This window comes from Indicator indicator, chromosome 4 (genome assembly GCF_027791375.1).
Source record: "Indicator indicator isolate 239-I01 chromosome 4, UM_Iind_1.1, whole genome shotgun sequence".
NCBI classification, from domain to species: domain Eukaryota; kingdom Metazoa; phylum Chordata; class Aves; order Piciformes; family Indicatoridae; genus Indicator; species Indicator indicator.
The window spans coordinates 20,239,023-20,264,314 of record NC_072013.1 but is presented as its reverse complement, the minus strand read 5'-3'; the positions used below and the strand labels follow the sequence as shown (position 1 = coordinate 20,264,314).

Here is a 25,292-nt window from a genome sequence, read left to right as displayed (position 1 = left end):
ATAAGTATATTAACAACTGAAAGCATTGCTATGGTTTACTGCAGGAAGATTTCCTCTCTCCCTCATCTCCCAGGCTCTATTACACAAGAGAGCCATGGGCCGCTTTCACTTTGCATGAGAAGCTTTGTCAGCTTACCTTTCCAGAAGAGTAAGAGCCCTCTTCTTGTGGGTAAAGGGGGAAAAACAATCACATTTTCTAAGATGAAACTTTTTTCCCCTGATGACAAGGGTAATCTCTGTAATTTTTTCCTTTTCTTTGGACTAAAGTCTGTGTTTTTTTCCTAACCCAAACTGCTCAATAGTCCTTTGTCTCAGGTTTATCCCCATGGAGATGAAGGAACAGGGAGGAATAGGTGATTTGCCTCATCTGTCTCCATAGACCTCCAGCTGCAAACCTCACATCACACCTCCAGTCCTCCTGCTCTGAGACCACTTCTCTGTGTTTGTAGTTAGTAGAAGCTGGCTTTATGTGTTTTGTTTTCTCCAGCACTCCTTGCTACCTCTGTGTACAGGCTTCAACAACATTTCAGCTCTGCCCCAAATGTAAATGCCCTTCCTCAGGGTGCCCTTTCCAGGTAGAGTGTCTGTGGGGTAGGTTCCCATTTATGCAGTTGTCCCTCTGCAACCAGGAGATGGCTAGGGCCCCCACAGCAGATCCCAAGACTGAAGCATCTCTGGCTTTTCCCTGACCAGGATCTTTGGCATTGGACATGGGTGCAAGAGTGAATTGTGCAATGGAATGTATCATTTTCATCACAGAACACCTTCAGACTGTTGTCTCCATCTCGGGCCACTTTTCAGGGCAGCTGCTTTCACTGCAGTGTTCTTGAAAGACTTCCCACTGACAAAAGTGTCATTGACACTGTAACAGCATGACGTTATACCCAGCAAGAAGAATGACAAACAAATGTAGTCCCAGATGAAATACAAGAAATGATTAATTAAACATGGGTGTAAAAATAATTACATGCTGCATAAAGATACATGCAAGCTGACATTTTACAGATGACTCATACTTCCCTGCTTTTTCCCAGTGTTCCTTTGAAGTCTGCTCTTAGTCACATTGAGGACAGAATATTTGCTCACAGAGCTACTCTGCCTTCATTAAGAGTACTCTGATCAAAATTCCCCTTCACCACCATCACAGCCACATTCACCATGATCTCAAGACCATCTTGCTAGATCTGGCTATGCCTTCCAGATCTTTTCCCAACACCCTGAAACAAGAAATAGCTCAAAAAAAGCACACAGAATCACAAATGGGCAGATCTATTGCACAGCAGCTTCTTTACAGACTGCTGCAAGCATTCAGTTAGACTAGCTGTGACCACCCTGCAAACATAAAATCAGCTTGATCATCATTACTAGTTCTGTAAGATTAAAACTGCAAGAATTGCATTGTACCAGACAGTAAGCCAAAGAGATTTCATTTTTCTGATCATCTTCATTAAAAACAAACAAACAAAAAAAACAAATGCAGAAGCCTCATTATAAAAGATACTGGTACCCCCCCTACCCCCACCCCTCAGCTCTTTCTCCTTTGACCAAAGCATGTAAGGAAGGAATTTTAGACAGTCTTGGCAATGCAGCACTCATTGCATCATTGCAGCTATGGATCCATGCACACTGCTCTGTCCTCGGGGCTCACAGCATTTTACCCAGAGGCTCTGATGACTGCATTTTAGGCCAAGAGGTTGTAGTACGTCTACCACTCTGCAAAGAGCCCTCTCTGAAGCTTCCCTGGTTACTGATCTTCTCCACTAGCCTTTTTTGTTCCAGCCAGCAAGAATCTGATGAAGGGTAGTTGTATTACCACTACATGGTGGAAATATATTACTGGCAGGGTTTAAATAAGGGAAGGAGTGGGACTGCTAGAAAGGGCCAGGCATGACAGGTATGCAGTAGGAAATGTCCCACAGCTGTTTTGGGTGTGGGAAAAGATCTTCAAGACCTGGTGCCACTGAGGTTAGCCCTCAGGGAAAATAAGGCCCTGGACAAGGAAGATATTTCAGACTGAATCTGAGACACATAAGGCCCTGGACAAGGAAGAGGTTTCATGTGAAGAAGTGAGAGCTATCAATGTTAAACAGGACTGCTTAGCAGTGATGTTTTGTAAGGAATTGACAGGGATGATGTTATAAGCCAGAAAACCAGGAGAACAGAGTTGCAGAAAGAAGGAAAGTGACTGAGAGAGAAATTAATGAGTGCTCTGGGACATTTGTTCCCATCTTCTATTTGAGAAAAATACTTCTTTCAAGCAGTAAAAACCCCTCTGCAAAGTAAATTGAACTGAATGTTTTAGTGTGACTCCAGGATGCTGCCTGCTCCAGTGAAGCACTTAAGCACATACTTACTTTCAAGCTTATAGGCAGCCCAGAAAGCCAACAGGAGCACACCCTTTCTGGGAGAGAAATATCAATATAAATGCTCTGCTGGATTCAGACCTGGGAGCTAAATTCTGCCTTTGGCTGCAGTCATGCAGCTTCAGTAAAGGCAGGACTGACAGCTGGGAAACATCACCCTGCATATCTGTGAATGCAATGAAAAAAGTCTTACCAAACAAAAGACACTGAACTGAATTAACATATATAAGTTTTACATAATATAGTTATATTTTCCAAGGTAGTTTTCAAAGAGCCCCTGAACATATCCTATACATCATTCTGCTTGTGCCACTCCTTAGGAAATCCCAATTTATGAAAAAATGCTTAATGCTTACAGGGATCTACACATTTTGTTCTGTTTAGCTTGAATTGATTGACACAAACTGATGTATATTTTACTTTTATAGTTGGACTATTTAATTTCTTTTCTTAAAACTAATTCTCAGCAAAGACATAACAATATTTTCATGCAGGACTTGATGAGTAAAAAGACATCTGGTTGAATGGAAGAATCTCTATCCTCTGTGCAGGAGGCAAAGGCTATAAATAAAAACTTACTGATCTGAAAGGGTATTGGAAAGTACCAGTCAAACTCTGTTTTACTGTTAGCCACACTTCAGTACATCCTTCTGCAAACCAGCTTGGCCTCTGCATGCTTATTGATTTCTTTATTTAGTTTCCAGGCAGTAGAATTACAGTACAAGGATCATTATTTTCAGACCTTTTGCTAGATTCTGCAAAGTGACAAAAAGATATATGACATTCTTTGAGCTCATTTGGTAATTGCAGAGATGTCTCAGAACCAAAATAATTAACTGGATCCCCTTTTTCCAAAGTAAGCAAAATTATGGTGTTTTAATAATGTGAGATTTTGATCCTCTTCAGGTTTTGTGGCATCAAAGCAACTCTACTTATGGCATTGATTATGTTATAACCTGTTGCTTTCAGTAGCAACAACAATGTTTGAATCAGCTTGAATGACCAACCTTTTCTATTCTGTTTAATCTTTTCATAAATCATTGTGTGTCTGAGATGATGGGAGTATTCCAGCAATTACATGAAGAGTTTGTGAGCCCTCCAGGCACTCTTGATGGAGCATTCTGCTACTCTAATTCTTACAATATTGTGTTACACAAGTGCTCACAAGTCAAATAAGACTCATGCAAAGGACTCTTAAAAGCTGAATTGGGCTTAAAAATTATTCATAAATGTTCTGAGAACACAAAACTAAATAGAAATACATTTTAAAGAAAGATAGTTTCAGCTGGATTCCCAGGCCTCTATTCCACGGTTCCATCACCCACATTGTCACATGGAGGTGACAGGAGACTGGGGAATACAAGGATGCAGAAACCGGTTCCTTTTAAAAAGTCTAACAGGAAGTGAGACAGCTGCTATGAGGAGCAGCTGAAGACTTTGGGGTTGTCTAGGTTAAAGAAAATGAGGCTAAGGGGCAACCTTAGCCAACCTCACGAAGATGGCGCCGACCTCACCTCAGTGTCACTTTTGAGTTTGAATCAGTGCTCTCTACAGCTCCCTGAGGGAAGGTGGAGAGAGTTATGTTAGCTCTTCTGCCTGGGAGCCGGTGTTAGGATGCATCATGGTTCAAAGCCACACCAGGGGAGGTTCAAGCTTGGTGAAGAATTTCTTTATCAAGAGGGTGGTCAAACACTAGAACAGGCTTTCTAGAGGGGTGGTCAGTGTCCCAAGACTGTCAGTGTTGCAGAGACATTAGCACAATGCCCTTGATAACATTCTCTAACTTTGAAATAGCCTTGAAGTAGTCAGGCAGTTGGACTAGATGAGTGTTGTAAGTTCCTTCCACGTCTTCTGGTCTAGTCTAGTCTATGCATAGGAAAATATACATAGGGGGAAATGTGGAGACTAAAGTATTGCAGCGTCACACACAGTACTCAGAGGAGGTGGCATGATCCCATTCAGGAAGATATCTTTTCATTCCACTTGCTTGGAATGAGGGTGACATTAGATGCTGCCAAGGGCCCTTGAAAGCTCCTGAAAGCCACTTCCCCAAAAAGCTGTGTTTTGAGGATAAACATCCAGGGGCACCTTAAGAACTCACTGTCTCCTTTTCTGGTTTATGTCAGACGTTTCTTTATTTTTGCTTCTTCAGAATAGCATTTAAAAAAAAAATCCAAACAAAACACTGACAAACAAAGATGTGACAAGTCTCTAAAATCATAACCTAGGTAGCATGAAATGGGGAGGTCTGGTACCAGTGAGTGACAGATAAGCTCCATGGAAGCATGAGGCAGTGACCAGCTGCAGCCCAACTTTGACGCTGAACAGAAGCCTTTCAAATTCCAGCCATGGTCCCCTGATTCCCTGGCCTTTGCCATAGTTGCTCTCACCACAGCAAAGTCAGCTGAGCATGTAACTCAGTTAGATTGGGAAAAATGCACATGCTCCCCTCACTCCCCACCGAGAGCACAAGGGACACCATGGCCAACAGCCAGCACAGGGAAGGGGCTGCTCTGTGATCCCAGGCTGAATTTCGAACCTCTGAAGATTTGCTACACTGTTGTCTACGACAAGCAGACAACTTAGCCTCTCTCTTTCAACCTCACTTTAGTGCTCCCAAAACTCATGGGAGAAGTAGTCTGACGCACAAGAGTTGTGCAGCAAGGGGTGGTCTCAGTGTATGAAAAATGTACAAGTGACCGAGAAAACCAAAAAGCAAAATTAAGAAAAAGAAAGCATTCAGTGCTGAGTACTCCTCTGATGCACACAGCAAGTTTTATAAGGCAGTCTCATCCTGCTGCAGCTGGTGCTGCCTCTTGTTGAGCAGCTTTGTTTCATGGGATAGCATCCCTGGTGTGGATCAGTGCTGAAAGGGAGACAGGGCTGAGGGGTCCTGCTGCCTGGACACAGACTCCAGTTTGGATCCCATGTGCAGAGGACAGCGGCTTCACGGGGGAAACCACAAAACCATGAAGCTGAGGTTAAAGCACGAGTTGTGGGGTCTGTCGCTGGTCCTGAGAAGTACAGTCTATCTTTGTGAAAGTGGAGAAATGGGAGCACATAGCTGAGAAACTAAAATATCAGGAATCTTTATTTGATAGCTTCTACCACGTATACAAGGACTACTGATGACTGAGACAGTCTGAACATGGTAATTCATGTAATTTTTGTTGAGAAGATAATAATTCAGCAAAAACATTATTTTGTTTTTTTTCTACACAGAATTTCAGGGGAAAGTTTGGCTAAATATAACAGGGGTTTGGATTTTTTTTTTTTTTTTAATCTGAAACAACTTTTCAATCTGAAAGTGATTTTCTATTAAGGAAAGGAAAACAGCCAAAGCAAAACATGTTTAAAACATATAAAACCAATTTGCAACAAACAGTTGTTTCTAAAAGCCATGCTGTGACAGTCTCTGAAATGCTGAGGGGTTTTTGTCAGCTCAGGTCAAACACCCTTTCAACAAATGACAAGTATTCAGTCTGCAGAGAAAGCATTTTATCAGCATTTCTGATAATGGGAAGTCACAGCAGTGGTAGAAAGCCTGAAGTTTGGGTGTTTCAAGTGTTCTTTATTGAGTTGTGTTAGTATTTGGCTGCTGCCATGCTAATAGCTCTGGTGTTGCTTTATGTCTTTGCACCAACGGAACCAGGCACATAGTAACAGATAGTTCAGTTTGGAAAATGAATTGCCTGAGTATTACTGCCTTCCAGCAAGCATAAAGGGCACCAGGTGCTTGGACTGTCAGGGTGCACCTAGGGCTGCTACCCCACAGTGGAAGGTCAGCCAGGAGCTGAGCATTGTGGTCATCAGATTATTTTTCTTGCTCTGTAAATTGCAAAGGTGGTGCAATGCTTCAATTTCTCTCTTTCTAAAATCAACAGAACCCAATCTTGTAGAACTCAGCACAGTATTTGTGTCAGTTTGGGCTGGCCATACGAACAGGCTTGAGACAAAAGACCCCTGTTTTATATAGATAGATGTTTACTTTCTACCTAAACTTGTAGTGAGGTTTGCATAATGGTATGTTGCTCAAAGGATGTGGTTATATTTTTATTCTGCATCTTCAAAACAGAAGATTAATATGTACTAGAAGAGGCTTATAAAACTTAAAAGTGACAAAGGATGCAAAATCCATTTGATAGTGATTGCACAGTTCAGTGAAACTGTACATAAATATTATTATATGATCAAATAGAAATATGCTAAAGCCACTAATGAGTTAGTGTGTTGACTGATGGTGAATCATATAAAGGGAAATATAAAACATTCATCACTAAGATTTTTCTGAAGCAGTTTAGGGAAATGCCTAGTATCTGGTACAAGATATAGATTGAATACTCCTCCATTGTCTTGATTCTTTCATTGGTTATATTAGGCAGGCTTTAGCATCATTCTCATCAATCATACAGTCTCAAACAGATCAGCTGGAAATAAAGTCAATAAGACAAAGAGAAATAGCTCATTGTACAGGAAATTTCATATTTTTCCCTGTCTGAATAGCTGCATTGTTGCTACAGCTGAATTATCAGCAAACTGTCAGCCAGTGCCCCAAGCCTGCAAATACATATTCATATGGCATTAACTGTAAAGGAACTTAGTCCCTTAGTTTGAGTTATGTGCATGCATAGCCTTAGCAAAGTAAGCATCTAAGTTATGACCCAGCATGTATTATGCAATGTCAGCAGGAGTGTAAGGGTGATAGTTGTGTAGTGTCACTTTTGAGTTTGAATCCTCTAAAAATGTTTGTGCCTGACAGTGTTTTCATGTAGCTAAGGGAAACATTTTGTATGCTTCTCTGTTTGCTGACTTTTGTTTAAAAATGATCAACCGTAAAAGATGAACTTTTGTTCCACAGAATTCCTTTAGGCTCCAGAAATAATGGTATCATATTATCATAAAAATACTACTGACAATGTACACTGCATGCAAAGAAAACCACTGATTATCTTTTTCTGCCTACAATAAGAAAATTAATAAAACACTGACAGTCATCTTCATTCTTATGCATCCAATACCAACATTTTTACATTAGGCATCATTATTACAGAAATAAGAATAATATCTGAAAAACTAAAATTGAATTGATTCTTAAAGGAAAAAAGCAGCACGTTAAAATTTGAAAACACATCTGGTAAATTTTAATCCATATCTTAACTGGAAAAGCCAGAATTATTTATAAAGGCTTTCCCATTAAGTTTCAGTAACTAAAGGTGAGAAATCATTCCACGGCTACACAAACATTTTGTTACATTTACCCACCATCAATGCCAATGAACCATAATACCACTGCTCCTCAAGAAGCTAAGTGCATACCATGGAAAGCAGTCAGCCTCCTCTGCACCAGCTCTGACTCACCGTGGCTCACAGCTGGTGTCATTTACTAATGCTAGTCCATTAAAACCTTGCTGCCAAAGACTGACAACGTCTGAGACTTGCTATGGTGAGGCCCTGTTCCTGAAAACCTGGTTCCAGGAGGCATTTGAGTATAACAAAGTCTCAGCATCATAAAAAAGTCTACCTGAGTCTGACTGGTGACAGCCTGTGGAGAAGCCAGAGACCAGGTAATATACTTGCATTTCCCAATGTGAAAAGGGAGGGAAGGGTCGCCATCAGTATTCCAGGCAAATGACCTAGATGTTGTCAAGAAATGGATGCTCCTGCTGTTATGTCTGCTTTGCAGGAAGGACTTTCTTCCCTATTCTAGAAGGTTAGGGAAGCCCAAAGCTGTTTTACGTCCCCAAGAGGAAGGAAGCTCTGCAGCTGTCAAGAAGAGAGTTGGGAATGGTACATAGATCATCCTCAGCTGAATTTGTACTGGTCGCAGAAGGGATCACAGTGCTGTGAACATAGCTGAGTACCTTCCATGAACAAGGTAGCATGTCCTTTCAGTCTACAAAGCTTGTCTTGGGATCCAAGCTTTGGCACAAAACCCTTCTGCGGTGGCCAGTTACAGCCCAGACCCACTCCCTCGGCAGTCATAGATTCCCTTTCAGTGAGAGACTAGAAAAGGAGAACTGTGCATGGCACAGCACAGGCACAGTTCAGGATGAACTGGCACCTTCCTACCTAACAGCTACATTATGTAAACTTGTATTGTTGGAAACAGTTGGGTGCTTTCAACCCTATAAATTGCCTTTCACTGAGTTTGAGTTTTCAGGTGAAGTGCAAACAAGCAAATTTAATGCTTAAGACAAGGAGAGTCTTACTGGATACCAGATGGTTCATAGGTAGATAAATGCATATGGATTGTTGTGAGATTTCAGCCTGGTGTGGAAGTTTCCATTCTGAACAGGTTTTGTTTCCCTTGGATCAGTAGCAAGGAAGAGAAAATGAGTTTGTAAGACTCTTTGGGAAGAGCCTCCAAAATGCACAGCCAGGCATGGAAGCAGTGCAGGTTCTGCAGGGTGCCTGCAGGTTATCTGCTGGAAACAAAGATGAACAGAATTAATATATTTTGTTTTAACTGCATAATTTGTTCATTTTGTACACTTGTGCATTCTGGTCTAAACAAGACAAAGCCTTTCAGTAAACATACATGCACAGTCTGTTTGTGGACTGGAAAAAGTACTCTTGGGAAGCAAGCCAGCGTCTTTCAGAGGCCTGGTTGGTGTTTTCTTTGCTGCTGGAAATTGCTGCTGAAACATTTTCAGTGAGGTTCTTTCTTTCAATTAGACATATTTCTCCCAGCAACTTTCCAAGGAACAGTATTTTTTTTCTCCAAAATACTGGCTAGCCAGAAACAAAGTACTTCAGCTAAACCTTGAACTATTTAATTAGTAGGTTCTGCAGTGCTGCCTCCTTGGAATTTTAATTTGGTTACTTTTTATCCCTGTTCCCCATTCTCGGCCAAGTTCCCAGCTTATGACAAAATGCATTCTGAAATATCAGTTCCTACTTGGAAATGATGAGACCTCCTGACATGGGTGAGGACTTGGTGTATTTGATGTGAGCTCCAGGGTATAGATTAAATGGAAATATAAGACACTTGGACTTAAGCAATGCTTCATATTTGTTTTATCACAATGTAACTGAAGCTTTTATTTGTCTTTCACTGTCTACTGAATCCAAATTCTACCTGTGGGCCAGGGGAGGGAGGAGTCTGGGAATTCAACCAGCAAAGTATCTCCTGGATTATCAGACAATAACATGAAGATGATTACTAACTTTCCTTAAAATAGTAAAACTGTGCCCCGTGGTAGACTTTTACACCACAATAAACCAAAACAGCAGCTTCCAGAGGCTCCCAGGATGGGTACCTCTGAAAACTGTCCTCAGGTGCAATGAGCTGAACACTGCTGCAAAGAAGAAAGCAGAAGGAGCAAAAAGTAGATGACTGAAAAGGCTGCCCTCTCAGCCAGCACACAAGAAGATGTATTCCTGTATGAAGACATGGTTCCTGAGGTGATGAATTTTCATTGGCAGTTACAGAAACCACAGATGAGAATGATAGCCTATCTTTCTTCTTTCTCCTCACTTCTTTGTGTGCACAATGTGATTTAAATAGTTTTATCTTCCTTCTTGAATGTCTTCTTTACCCATCAGACAACATACCAGGCACTAGCAGGGAGAATGTCACCTTCCTGTCACCTCAGGAAAATATTTTTTGTTCCTATAACAAACCATCAGTCTACATAGATTAGCTCTTAGCTGACAGAAACAAAAGGTGATATTTTCGTATCTTATTAAGATATTGGATATTAATTTTCTTCTACTCAAATGCAAACATGAAAGTTTCTGTCACTAAGGGAATATTTATTTTTTAAAAGTTTATTTTGGAAACTATTTGCATTGCCTACAAGTCAAGGCAAAAATGAGACTGTCAACTTTTTCCTTGCCAAGGCAGACTTACCATTCAGCACCTGTAATGAGAAGTTTTATTCAACTGTTTATACTGCTGTTACAGAGTCTAAGGTATCCATGATATATAAGCTACCTAGCTGAATATTTCTAATAGCTGCATGCTGAAAAGTGCTCACATAAAAAAGCATGAAGGTAATTTGGCTTCAGCTGGCATTCAGCTGAAAGCAGGCCTGTGTGTGGCTGGCTGGGTAGGCATACCTTCAGATCTGTGTATAAAACATTTCCCTTCCACAGTCATTCTTGAAAACATACTTTTCCTATATCAGTCTTCATGAGTACTAAATAAAAGGTAAAGAAAATGCTCTCCAAGGAAATGCTTCATTTTTATTTAAATGAATACTTAATGAATCTACTTAAGAAGTATTTTCCCGGGGATATTTCTAGAACTATCTGTGAAAAGAAACCTGTAAAACTAAAGTATTAAGTATTAAACTTTTTATGGAATGGGATAAACCTTTCTTCCTATTTCAGGCTGCAATAAAAACCCTGTGGCAAAGCACAAGCACATGACTGCTGACAGAACAGGGCTGTGGGCACCTGGACACGCTGCTTTTGGTAAGACCACCAGGCAAAATACAGCACACTCACAGCTGGAAACTCTTCCCCTAATGGGTCTTCTGCTCAGAAAGGCAGAGTAAACACAGAGTCCTTGGACTTTTTGATCTACACTTAAGTTTGGTCTGTTTGCAGTGTGAAGATACTGGCCCATGTCTAAAGGACTGTAACTGTGACAAGCAGCAAAAGTTGCTATTTTAGGGGATGGGAGCATTATGTGTTGCTTTACAATGCAGAGCTTTGATTTGTAATATCAATAGAAGTACTCAATGAATTTTCATTCATTACACATCTTCAGGCCCACAAGGAGATGACAAATATTATCATTTGATGCAGAGAGAGGCAAAGAAATATCAGGCATCAGACACTGCCTTTCTTAGGCTTCCCCTCTAGAAGGTGACTACGAGCCTCAGGCTGATCATTTCTGTATTTGCTGGAGAAGGAGGAGAGGTTCAAGAGAAACATCTGCAGAGAATATCCTGCCATTGCAAGAGGCAGGTTGGAGTTACCCAGGTGCCTGGAGTATAGGCAGGTTCTCTCTGGGACGTGAGTGCCAATGACATTTCCACAAGCAGTTACCAGCAGGCGTTTAACTAGGGAAAAAAAAATAAAAGAAAAAGAAAGAAAAAGGCAGAGTGGAGTCGAATATATTTTAGCCATTTTTCTTTTCCATTCAGAATTAAAAAAAAAAAAAAAACAGAGTTTCCTAATTCCTTAGAATTAACAATAGGTAACTATAAATTAAGAGTCATTACCAGACTTGCTCAGCTCCACTAAACTGTGCCATTAATCTCCACCCTCTCCAAAACCTGGAGCTCTACCAGCACCATCCAAACACAAATGTTTCCTCCACCACACTGGTGTGTTTGGCACCCTCTTTCTGTGCCATTCTCTGTTCAACTCTCAGCTCTTTTTCTCATCTTGCTCACCCTGTCACGTTTTCATTAATATGAGATTTTTTTCCTTCAGTCCTTCTAGTGGGTTTCATTTTAATTTATTTATTGACCTTTTCTTTTCTCCTAATGGCTCTTTTATTAAATATGTGATACCACAAGAGACTAAACCCTTCTATTTAAGATAGGTGCCCCTCAAGGTTTTCCAGGTTTGCTTTAATGCAACAAAATTCTGGTATTTTTGAGACCAGTCCTAGCCTTTGGAAAACAGTGGAAAGCTCATTACTGAGTCCAGAGAGACGGAACTGATTACAAAAATCAATGAGACTGTAGAATGAAACTTTTTACTTCTCCAGCTCACTTCAGCAATCCTTCTTGTGCATCTAAAGATGAAATCCAAACCACAAGTCAGTAAACAATTAATTGACCTATTTTTAAAGAGGATATGTCAGAGTTAATGGGCAATGTACTTAGGCAGCTTGAGGCAGAATTGAGGTCTCATATTTTTAATGCTTCATATATTCATAGGTACCGAACTCTGAAGAAAAACGGTGATCACCATCATTGTACATTCCTGTCAAAAACACAAGTCAGAGAATTTCATAACACCAACCTCAGTTAAAGCACATCAGAGAAGCTTAAAGGGTTAATGATCCTCACATTTAAAATATATTCCATATTTACAGTCTGTATTTCACTTAAGCCCCTCACTACACACTCTAATTTCTGTTTTCAGCTGCATAAACCTCTACTCACTTCTCTAAATATAGGTACTCAGAGTGTAGTATTTTGTGAGATGCCTCAATATTCCTTTCATTTGCCATTTTTTTTTTTAAACCAACAAAACACCAACTATAAATAGAGCCTTCTTTCTGCAACCAGTCTCCAAAGGTCACCTTACAATCTTTTGCTATTTCCCATATTAAGCAGCAATGCTTTTCAGCTGACATTCCAACTTCAAGTCATGCATATGAGCATGATGTAAGCTTGCTTCAGACCACAGTGAGAGGGCTGCAGACAAGACTGCTGTATAATTGCTGAGAAAAATAACATCCATTGTCAAAAAGGGCACTTCATCAAACAAAATTTAGCTGCATGAATACAAGTGTCTCCAAATATTTGGTTCATGCTAAAAATATAGCACATTTATTAAAAATATATATTTATAAACATTGGTATGAACAGACACAGATGTTAAGCAAATGAGAAAGGAAAAATAACCATGTAATGTATTTCTCCCAACATTTTATCAGATTTAGGCAGACCTTGTTCAATGGAATAATTTTTTTTCAAGATTGCACCATATGTTCATTCTAAATAAAAAGCTTGTCACATTCAATGTAAGTAAAAGCAAAAACCAAGAGGAAAAAAATCATTTGATCTAACAGACATGTGATCTGTGCTATGAAGCTATCTTTGAGTTCAGTCTTTGCGAGTATACAGGATACATTTGTAATTCTATATAGTGTACAATTTCTTTCTTATTTTGTTTTTTTTTTTCTTTCTCTTTTTTTCCCCTTTTATTTTTTCCTTTTTCTTTTTCTTTTTCTTTTTGTATGTGTTAAAACAACATGTCTCTGGTGGATTTCTTCAAAGTTACAGCTTACATAACTGCAGTCATTTTCCCCCAAACTGAAAACCAAACTGAAAGGAAGAGGGCAGGACAGAAGAGTTAAGCTTGTTACTGTGTGAAAAAGTCTTGTTCAATTAATTGTGCTTCAGCCTTCGCTGCCTGGAGGCAGTGCTTTTATGATGTGTTAATATAATACAGAGTCAATTCTGATTAAACAACTTGTCAATAGTCAGCAACGTTTGTCATCACTCTTAATGGCCATTTTATCTGGTCTATTTGCCTTCCAGTTTACAGCGTTGTGTAAATATACACAAAAATGATCACAATGAGGTTCAGAATTGTCCCAATAATTCCAAGCATTGCCAAGATGGTTTCTTCTTTACTTTCCTTTTCTTGATTGCCTTTATCTTCTTCATTTCCACTAGTGATTACCATCTTGCTGGCCAGTTTCTTTATCCTCCCCTTCAGGATAACCTAGATTTAGAAAGAAAAATGTCACAATGATTGTTAGTTCGAGTTTCCAAACTCACACAAATGGTGAAGCTAATTACAGAATTTTTGCCCCATAGAGTGTTATATTAAGAATTGCATTTAAAAAGATTAACATTTTTTACTATTTAGTAAATGCTTAATTAAAATGATAGCTCATCTAGCTGTTAGATTACTTGTAACCCTCTGTAACACTCTGCTTATGTGCCAGTGATCGTTCATAAATATAACTCATCTGCAATGTTGCTATAAAACTGCTTAGAAATGTATCAACAAAGTGGGACTCCACCAGCACCAAGGGGAACATTAGGACTGCAGGAGACCATCTCATCACTTTGCAAAGACCCTAGATTTACACTTCAGTACCAAGAAGCAAGTTGGTGAGGGAAATTAAGTTGAGAAGACCTCATTTCTTTCTAATAGGAAAAAAACACCAAAGACAAAGGCATTTTGTCTCCTGACAAGAAGGAAGACAGCAGCGACTTCCTAATAAATAATTCAGAATAAAAGCAAGACCAAAATAACATCCATCTTGGCTTTTATTTTCCTCATTCTTAATGTACGATGAAAAGTTACTTGCAGTGCAGTGAGCTGAAATGTATCGATCTGCCTGCAGGGAGAATACAGCCATCTCCCAGGCAGCAACCCCAGCCTTGGAACTGCTCAAAAAAAAAGAAGAATCTTTCAGGTTAGGACTAACCCTAACCCCTAGCACTGCTGGAACCACAAAGAAGCTCCCATGTTTCTCCAGATGGGGACTGAGGCCTGGGTAAGCATTTGATTGTTCAAATGAGAAATTATATTTATTTGTGTATCTAATCTCCCACGTAATACAGAGTCCCCCACAAAACTGAAATTTTTGGGCTGGTTTCCCAAAGGAAACTGTTCTGCTAACAGCTGAGTTTCAGGCAATGCTCTGCTGTTGTCTCCCAAACTGCAAACCCAATACCATGATTTTTCTGCTGCAGGAACAAGGAGGAGAGAGAGGGCACAGGCACTTCCTTCAGTCCTCCCTTTGCCAAACCAAGGAGCAAAACCACTAGATCCCATTCGGTGTGGATGTTCAGGGTGGTGAGGGGTCCCAGAGAACAAGCCACCACCTGCACAGGTATTACCAGAGAGGAGCCCTGAACATAGTACCGAAAGGATGGATGGGAGTAGGAGAGGTGAGGAAATTCTGCAATGGATAGACTGAAAGGACAGAGAATTCAGACAAAGCAACCTGAGTTTTGTCACATCTCCAAACTGTTCTTATATAGAACAGTGAATAACTTCTGGCAACTTCCTAGAACAGGTGTTGTGGTTGAGTTCCAACAGGTACAAGTGATTAAGAGTGAGGCAGAAGCACAGATCTGCAGAGGTGCCACTAGCCTTTATACTTACACTTTCATTAGCATTTTTGCGCTTCACTTTAGCATCAGTAAGTGATTCAGAGGGCTTGATTGCATCTGACAGGTGCCTTCCCTATCTTACTAATTGCCACCATGCAATCGGTGATATCTTAACAAGCAAATTTGCTCTAGGAAGTCACAGGAGAACTCTTCTCAGAACCATTTATGCTAATCTCACAGAACAAGCACATCCATTCTGTGTGGCGTCAGACCACAAAGCCACATCCCAAGCTATGGCACATAGCCATTACTTCACCCACAAAGCCATGAGTCATTAGGATATCATGTTCTTTTCCCCTTCAGTAACTGGGAGGCTTTCCCTCTGGCCAAAAGTTTGCATTTCACTGTTTGTTTGAAAAATCAAGTGGAATTTCAAATACAATCCCAGTCTTATAACACAAGGATGTGAGGTGAATGTGAAGTCCTTTCTGACTGGCTCCCACAAGGGCTGAGTACTCTTGGTTCAGCACTGTGGCTCCCACAGAAATATGGTCACACCCAAATATCTCATGGGTCAAGTCCTTCTGGTGCTGAAAAAGCTACCACAGACGCCTCTTTATCCCATGCACAGAGCAATTCAGAGTCCTAGCTGTGTGGATTTGAACAGGCACTGCATCCATTGACACTGTTAACTTTGGCATGGTGTCTCTGCACTACATGCACTAGACAGTTCTCTTTCTAGAGTTAATGTGAGCAGAGAAAGCCTGGGGGCATCTGAACTCCTCTCATTAATATCACCAGTCTTAATACATCCAAACTGTTCAACATAAAGGTTGAACACTTTCCTAATCTAAAAAATAGCTATATAATTCATAAAAGCAAAGCATTTAAATGGCTGTTAGATATAAAGACAAAGTGTCTGTCTTAGGAAATCCTTGAGCTGTGAATTTTCTGGAAACTAAGAAAGTATTCTGGACAAGTGCTACAACATCCTTGCCTTGCCTTGTTATTAAGGTCTTTCTAGGCATCTGTTAACTGGTTACTGAGAGAGAGGAGGTCCCTGGGCAGCACAATGTCTGAACTGAGGTTGTGCAATCAGTCTTCTCTTTGCAAAGTATAATTATTTGCAAGGAGATACTGAGGGTTTTCAATTCCAAACACCATCATCGTGACCCAGACTGACAGATTAATTCTGTCCCACTAAAGGGCCTTAACTGAGGGAGGAGGTCCTCAGTGTGCTGCATTGAAATATGCATAGATAAGCTGGTGACCAGGACATGATGAACATGAAGGAACAACAAGGAGGCAACAGCAGTCAATAGTTTCTGCATGGGGTGATGCACAGTGTGATTTGTTGAAGATCATCTCTTTTGATCCAGTCATGCCTATGTGCTATACTTGGCTAATGCTATGATGCAGCCTAGGACTGCATCAGGACTGCAAGGACTGCATCCTTTTGGGATAAAACTACACCCAAAGGTGGACTACAGGAGCTTCTTCTATGTGCTATAAAAATCACTAAAAGAAAACTCAATGGGGTTCCAGATAAAAAGCTGGTCTGAAGTAAAAGCCCAAAAAGATGTGCAGAGAGGATGCTGGCACTGTTAGTTTCCCTGGAGGGGATGATCCAGCAGGTCCTCATTGCTTGTTACTTTGTTGGTCACCTAAACTGTGAGAGAGAGTGTATGAACAATGGTCTTGGTATTAAGAGGCATTTAACATTCAAACAGGACAAGACTAGGACCAAATACAATTATATTAGTACTTTGCCAAATATAGCACTGTTGAAATCAAGGTAAGCGTTGACTTTGAACTGTGAGGAGACCAGAATCAAAATTACTTCTCCATATTTAAGAACTGACCTTGGGAGAAGAGGAGCAGTCTCCTAAAGTCAGACTCAAGCCTTTAACCTTCACAGATCTCATGCTTAGAGCAGCATTTTGGCTGTCTGGGGTGTTTTGTTGGTTTGTTTTGTTGGTTTGTTTTGTTGCTTTTTTGTTTGTTTGGTTGGTTGGTTTTGTTTGGATGTTTTTTTGTTTTGCTACTGGGAAAATACTTGCTGTCAGTTTTAGTACAATTGCCTCAATTAAGAGAATAGAAAAGTCTTATGGCTTTCTGGGTACCTTTTTTCAGCCTTTATTATCCTCTTCCAGAAACTGACTTCATTTATTTGACATTATTTCATATTTTTAAGATTCTTAAGACACATTGTTCCTTTTATAATTTTTTTGGTGGGACTTATGCTTTCAGAAACTCTCCTTTTCTTTACCCAGAGCTGCTGAGATAAGATGGAAAGAGAGTACTAGATTTACTACTTCCTTAATAGCTGCCCTTCTTATTTAATTACTACTTCATTAGGAAAGCAGTTTTCTGCCACATCAAAAGTAATGCTTCCTACTGCATTTTGTTAGAGTCATCATTAACCTAACATCAGCCTTATGAAAAATATATGTATTTCAATAAGCTATTCATGAAAATGTATGTATTCCATGTATTCTGCATTTTACAGGGGAGAAAAGGACAGTTCAGTGGTTAGGATACTCCTTGCACTTTTCATCTCCTTGCACTACTGCTGATTTCTTATATATCTCTGGGAGGTCCACTTAGTCTCTCTTTGCCTCAGCTTCTCATCTGTAGGATGCTTTGAAGAACTGCCTAGCCAAGGTCAGAAAATAATGCATAACAAAAGTGAGGCCCCACAAATCATTCCGAAAGACAGAGACGCTAACAACAACAATTTCAAATCCAACAGTGCTAGAAAACGCTCCCACCTCCATCTCCCCAGATCTGTGGACATGTTACACATCACTGTCATTGCAGAGAGTCTGGTGAACCAGGCAGAGCATTTCTAGCACAAGGAGATAATCCTTACTTGTCTCTTTGCTCTCAGTGTGAGCAGTGGCTGAGCTAAAGGTGATGGCTCGGTGGCAGGGCTTTGGAAGAGGCAGCAGAAAGCACACGTTTGTCAATCTACTGCAGGAGGTTTGTCACATAAAAGATACAAAGCACATCCCTCATGAAGTACCTACCCTGACATCTGCCAGCTTTTGAATATGCTGGCACCTTGTCTTGCTCTTGAAAAAGTTTTTTAATCTTAAACAACTTCTCTTCTAAGTCATTATTGATGAGCTCCCCAAAGAGGCTGTGAGTGAAGGGAGCAGCCAGCAGAAGCAATGCTCTTGGGAAGTCAAAGGAGGGGAGGACAGTTCAGGTTCTGCCAGGGCCCTCAGCACCTCTCCTGATCCACTCCATGCTGTCCTGTGTTACCTGACACACTGAAAAACTGTAAAGCTTCCAGGGTCAGATACTCCAGTGGTACAAAGCAGTCTCCCTCCCCTGCATTCAGCTGAACCACTTCTGTTTACACCAGCTTAGGATATGACTCCTTGTAGTCAACCCAACTTGAATATCAGCAAGCACAAATTTTGTATTCTTAATCCATAATCACAGACAATCACCAGCCAAACTGTTTTGATATTTAAACTTGTTTACAGTCCCCAGGCTATTAGTTGTGATGACACATTAACAGATAAGAAAGCTTTAACTTTCTGAGGATAGTTCCACCCTCTGGGGATAAGAAACACACACTGAAAACTTGTTTTGATTAGCAAACTGAGGAGGGCACAGAAATCACACAAAGCAGAGTGTGAGTTCAGGTGCTGTTGGAGCTAACATCTTCCCTTATCTCACAAAGTGCTTGAATTACAAGGAAAAGCTCCTTGAGGACTTAACCTCACTTGAGTATCAGGCCCGTGGAGTTTTGCTCCTTTCCTCCTAACAGGTTCTTTTGACCTCATTTTCCTCCAAGAGCAGACTTGGGAAAGTTGGGTGCTCAGCTCAAGTACCAGACAGCTCCCAGGCAAGGTGCTGAGCAGGGCTGCTAAGTGGGTAGTGCAGTGCTGCTAGTGATCCCTGGGAGGAAGGCAAATTCAGCACACTTTCGGAGTCTTCAGCAGACCTTTTCCCAACGATTATATTACCATACTCTTACTTTCATGATGACTCAGTATCAAGTTCTGATCCTAGTGCTGTTTGGACTGGGGAAGTCCTCTCAACCTAGTAACAAAATATGTTGTCAGGTATCAGTCAAGATCCTGCTCAGAGAAGCACAGATAGGCATAGGGATGTACATTTGCATTTGTTGGGAGAGCTGGATTTCAGGGAATATACCAGGTAAATGCAAGATAAGGCCAAGAGTAGTTCTGGGGCCATATGCTTCACTAAAAGTTCATCCAGACACAGCAGTAGATGAATTGAAATGGAATGAGTGCAAATTAATCCATGGTAGAAATCAGAATTCCTGAGAAAAGCAAAGACCTGCCATAAAAGAAGGGAAAGGGAAGACAAGGAAAGGTGCCCAAGGAGAAAGTCTTTCACTACAGAAAAAAAGATCAGAAAGAGCTGGAATATGAGCCAGGTTCAATAACACTCCCCAGCAGTGAGCAAAGAGATCAGTGCCTAAAGCAAAGAGATGTCTCAGCAGAGAGAGGACACTAGCACTTATGTAGTCCTCAAGCAGGAAAATAAACCTACGTCAGGCTGCTGCTATGCTGGCAGGTTTTAGTCAGTGGGAACTACGTGCTATTTATAGCACTACAGTCAGGATATTTCCAAAGGTCTAAGAAATATGAGACCTCCTCTAGAATAAAGGGAAGCACTCAGCAGCAAAGAAATTATTCTGGGAGGGCAGAATTCAAGTAATGCATTACAGAGCTCATCCTCCTCCTTGCCATGGGTCTGATCCAGTTTGTTCTGGCAAGTGTTTCTGACACCCCAGGTAGCTCGGAGCTCAGAGGAGGCAAAGGACTTGCAGCCACTTTTATACTTTTACCTTTCTTCTCCTCATTTGTGACTCTGGGATGATATACAATCTCAAAACAGACTCTGGGACCATATACAACCTCAAAACACTCAGGACACCTAAGTTCTGTTATAAAGACACCAATCAATATTTTGAATATTTTGAATACAGGTATCTTAGAGACAAATATATCATCTCTAGCAGAACAATGATCCTTAAATACCAAACTATTACTACAGATTTTCCTCTATCATCAGACAGAAAGAACAAGCCACAATGGAGATTTCTCCCAGAACTGGCTTATAAAATATTCTATAAAGGCCAGACTTGCTGTGGTATTAATGGGCATAAATTAGGGCTAGATCACAATCCAGCTGACCAAGTGTCCCCTTGCTGTTAGCTGATGCCAAATGTGCACAGGGTAACTGTAGTAATGCTTACCCCCTCCATACCTAACTAGAGTCAGAAATCTGCAGCTCAAGCACTTCCTCCACCAGAGGAATCAGCTTTTAGTTTAATGCCCCTTCATAGGTTTGTTTTCTTGGCATTTGTCTAATTGGTGCTTGAAGTTATTATTTTCCCTCTATACAGTATCCTTTAGTGTGGTAATGCATCCAAAGCCCCTTCCCCCCTGTTGTGGAGTCAGGATGGGGGTGAAGATCAGGAAGTGTGGGAAGAGGGGTAAGGAGGAAGGCACCTCCCTCCCTTTCAAGGCCATGTCAGCTGGCACCTGGGCCACTTCCCCCAGGTTGCATTGTCAGGGGCAGACCCCCAGGCCAGCACAAGCCTGATGCTGATCAGTTTCTTGCACTTTTCTGTCATGTGGAATATGATCTGCAGCATTTGTGACACAGGACATTTGGGCCATAAGCTGATATAAAATGGGTTTGCTAGAGAGCACTACAGGCTCTGCCTGGGATTTTCTCCCCCACGTGTGTGGACCACATATCACAGTCCAGAAGGATTCCTCCAGATACACAAACACTAGGACTACCCACAACTGGAACCAGCATTGTGAGTATATTTGGAACCTGCCTAAATCTCCAGGGAATATCTTCTCTTGTTAGTAGGGGCATACTGCTCCTGGGTTCTATCATTTTCCAAATACTGACCTTTCCAAATCATTTGTACCTGTTCCTGTACTCTGGGAGATATTCTGCAACTGAGCAACAAACCTGTAAATAATATTTTTCTAACTTTGTATATAAGTGGCAGGATTTCTATGTTAATAAAATAATTTCTATTTTTATTACTTCCCTGCCTGCACCCCTTTACTTGTGACATTTAGGCATGAGCTCAAAAGGTAATTAAGGGACATCTGAAAAGGTACCCACTTGTCATTTGAACCTGTTACTTCATTCCTCATTACATTATTTCAAAACCATGAGTGATCAGCTTTTATTCTGTAGGTCACCTAAAACAGTGTAAATTTCTTACCATATGCTGGTAGTCATCTTTTTTTTTTTTCAAGACTCAGAATCCCTGGTCTGTCTAGCTGTGTCCTCATACAGAAGTCATTCCATGCCTTTAGTTATTTTCCTTGCATTTTCTAGTTATATGAGGAGGGTTTGAAGCAACAAAAGACAAAACCATCCTGAACTTCTGGATTTTATGTGGAGTTTGTGTGCTGAAGGTGTATTGTCCTTGCTCCAAAGATGTTACAGTTTACGCATGCACAATTTGGCAAAAAGGATACATTTCATTTAATGAAAAGGGGAAAAAAAAGAAAAAGGGGGGGAAAGGCTAAATGCCTCCCATAACCCAGAAATTATGACAGGAAAAAAAATATTTAAAATTTGTAGTTGGATTTCTTTCTCAATCCTTTACCCATCTTTCCTGACCTTAAAAAAAACCCACCACCACCAACAACAAAAATTGATGATGAGCATACCAGCAGAGATGCTTACATATTCAGAAATAAAAATAAATAATCCAAAGCTGTTAAATGCCTTAAAATTCACATCTTTGCAAGACAAAAGCAGCATTAACTAAAACAGTGATGTGAAAGTATCTCTTTCCATCATTTAAGATTTCAGCATCTTGTTTTCTGTTTCAAGGGTATCTCCAGGGTTCTCTTTTAGGAGAAAAAAAACCGATGAAGCCCTGTAAAAGGAAATAATATAATAACCAAGTCTCAGAGAAAAACAGGTCTCCATTATCTACCAGAAGACATGTAACTTCTGTCATAAGCAATTTGAAGATCTGCCCTCACTACTCTGTTGGAATGGGAACCAAGCTGATTCAGAAGATATTTAAGAAATATTAAGAGTAGAAAAGTGACACATTTTTTTTTTTCCCCTAACTAAGGCCAGGAGATAATTTGGCCTGCAATGGATCAAATTACCTTTACCTAAGATGTGACCTCTCCTTACAAAACAAACATGCACCAGAACAGCATCCAGAAGCATGAGGGATATAACACTAGGGCTTCTCTAGAAAAGAGCTGTTAGTTTGTGGGTACAATATCAATCTAGAAATGATAAAATATCCACTTTTCTTCCACTTATATCTTTATTCCAAAAATTCATTACAGCTACATTAAAGAGCACTGCAAGTAATTCTACCCAATTGACACTTTCTTATTTAAGAAAGTTGTATTCAGATTTTTGTAAATTTTAAAAGTTATAATTATTTGATCTGAAATGATACCTGCCAGCTATTTTTCTCAGGGAAAATATTACCCTGGGGGGGAAGAAAAAAAAAAATCACATGGTTTTGCAGTTTGTAGGGATGATGCTTGGAAACTACTGTGTGCTTTATCTGATTTAAAAACTTGGCAATCTTTCTGTGAAATACTCAAGTATCTTCACTGCTGAAGCAAGGACGGCATTCTTAATTTTATTGTAGCTGGGATATCTTGATCTAAGTGCTGAAGAAGGCCCCATGCATCTGAAAAGATATTTATTTATAAGTGACCAGTTTTGCAAAAGAAATTGCCTCTCTTGCAGTTTTTTTCCTGTTTTATTTCTCTCTTAGCTCAAAGCATCTTTGCAGCACTTCAGTAGATTGAAATGTCATTGGTGGTTGTCAACAGAAAAATGTCACTAGCAGAAGATTTTCGGTTTGCTGTTAAAAAGTTAGAACTCATTTGGTTCTTTGTGTAATTAATTTGTAAAGCCCAGTAAAAATTGCCGCAATTAAAGGTGAACCAGGATGAAGTCAAACTCCTTCTGTTCATTTGTTATTGTTCAGGCTTTAGCTAAGTAGTAATCTTTTCATCACATTCCAGCATCAGTCAGAGCACAGAAGAGGAGATAAAAAAGCTTTTCCTTGTAAAATGCTTCACTTTTTTTTTTTGCAGAATTTAAAAGGTGACAGGAGAGTCTGAGAAGAGGAGCAGCAGTCTTTTGTCTGCAGGCATGAGATGTTGCCCTGAGGAATAGGACAATGCATTCACACCATTCTTTTCAAAGCTGCTACCCTTTTCTGTATTTCTGGGAGCCTCCTTGGGCCTGAAGGTTTGAATATCTGAAAGTGAGTACTGGCCATCATGGTGGAAGCCATGAGATCTGCTGCCAGATACTTTAGATAAATTACATTGGATACTCACAGTTATGGGAATTTGCAATCTTACTCTTTTTTGTCTCAGGTTACCAGCTGTACTGGGGAGTGATGATATCCAGAATTGCTATTTAGGGGCTGTAAATGGAAATAAGTCAGTGTTTGCACATGGTAAGGACCTGCACTGTGGAACACTCTGGAATGCCCCAGTGGGAAATAATTTTGCCTTCACAGTGGAGTCCATTGAACAGTGAAAAGAAAATCAGATACTGAACTCACAAACTGTGTCATCTATTATGTGCACCAAGCGAGACTCAGATCCTGGGCAAAAATAGTCTGTGACTGATGCACCTGTGCAAGGTGGCAAATTAATGGAGTAGAGACAATTTTGCTTGCAGCATCTCTTAGCTTCAAGTGCTGAGCTGTGCAACCTTGATAATGTTCTTTTCACATACTGTTTTGTGTGTAATTATTACCTGTATCAGCCCAAATTTAAAAATAGAGCACTTTCCTACTGAATGCCTCTTTTAGGACACAGATGCAGCTGACTTTTAAAGGTGCCAATAACCTCCAATGCATGCTGAAGGCTACTGGGCACCATTGCAGCAACACCATCTAAAATCTGAACATTTCAAAGCCTCTTCCACAGTTCTGGGATGTGCAGTCCAAAATGGAGGCAGCCGAAAATCCCTTGCTGCTTTTCAAATCTTAGATCTAATAAAATAAAATAACAGATAATTTGAGGAAGAAGATAGTTTCTAAAACAAAGTTATCAAAGTAGGATAACACTCCAGGCAACCAACTCCCACACCTTTTATCATCATCATTAGTCATTTATATTGCAGCAGCATGCAGCAACCCCTGCTGACGTCTGGGCTAGAAACCAGACACAGATAGCGAGAATGATACCTAGCCCAAGCAGCTTACAAAATTACAACAGTGCAAGGTATCAGAAGGGGAGGGAGGAAGAACAGAAGGTTAAAGTGAGTTGCTGAAGGTTGATTTGCACAAAGCTGGCACAGTTAGGGAAGCAAAGCCCTCAATGCATGGAAGCAGCTGCCCCCCTGGCTTGTGCTCAGAGCAAGCACAGCATGGGGGGCAGAAGGCAGTGCGACTTGTGCAGGTCCTATGCTCCTGTGGAAACTAGCTGGTTGTGTGGGGAGTAGCACATTTAGGGAAACAGGAGAGTGAGGGGATATATCTTCTCTTCAGGGTTCTGCACAGAGCTCTTTAGGAGAGAAGTGGGATTTGGGATTGAAAAGCTCTTGATTAACTCATTAAATGTCTATCAAGGTTACCAGGATGGGAAGTAAAGAAAGGAGTATGGGAAGAGCTGGATTTCCTAACCCCTGCCCATTGGTACATTGCTAACAAGTACTCATTGTAAGGAGTTGTGGATATCAAAGAATGATTGAGATGTTTGGAGGTCAGCTGGTCCAACCCCCACTGTTCAACAAGACCACCTACTGCTAGTCACCTAGGACCACATTCAGACAGCTTTTCAGTATTTCCAAGCATGGAGACTCCACAACTTGTCTGTGCAACCTGTTCCAGCACTTGCTCAGCTTCACAGTTCTGTGGTTCCTGATGTTCAGAGATTTCCATTGTTCAGCAAAGGATGTCACCTTGCATATGGAGCAAAGCCATCTGGATTCGTGTTTTGTCCTATAGTTTATTTCTTCTCTCTCAAAAATGATACAGATGCTGTGGCTATAGATCTGGAGAGATTATTTTCATATGTCTCTCAACTCTGTACAGTATGCCTTACAATCCATGTTCTTTCTCTGTCTGCAGTGGGTACTGCACTATATAAGGAACATATTTTGATAGCTAATGTAATGCAACATACACATCATGTTGCCTCAAGGTCATGGTAAATTGTATCTGTTTATGTGATGCATCTTGACATACTCTAATGTAGTG

At 40.5% G+C, this 25,292-nt stretch overlaps 1 protein-coding gene across 1 annotated transcript; it reads right to left on the bottom strand.

Annotated features, from left to right (window-relative positions):
- Nucleotides 1-13,535: 13,535 nt before the first annotated feature.
- LOC128966816 (protein TUNAR) lies at nucleotides 13,536-17,748 on the bottom strand. Its single transcript, XM_054380674.1, has 2 exons — nucleotides 17,720-17,748; nucleotides 13,536-13,704 (listed from the first exon to the last, which is right to left on the bottom strand). Exons 1-2 carry the CDS (start codon nucleotides 17,746-17,748, stop codon nucleotides 13,536-13,538), a joined length of 198 nt encoding a protein of 65 aa, XP_054236649.1.
- Between the last annotated feature and the right edge of the window lie 7,544 nt (nucleotides 17,749-25,292).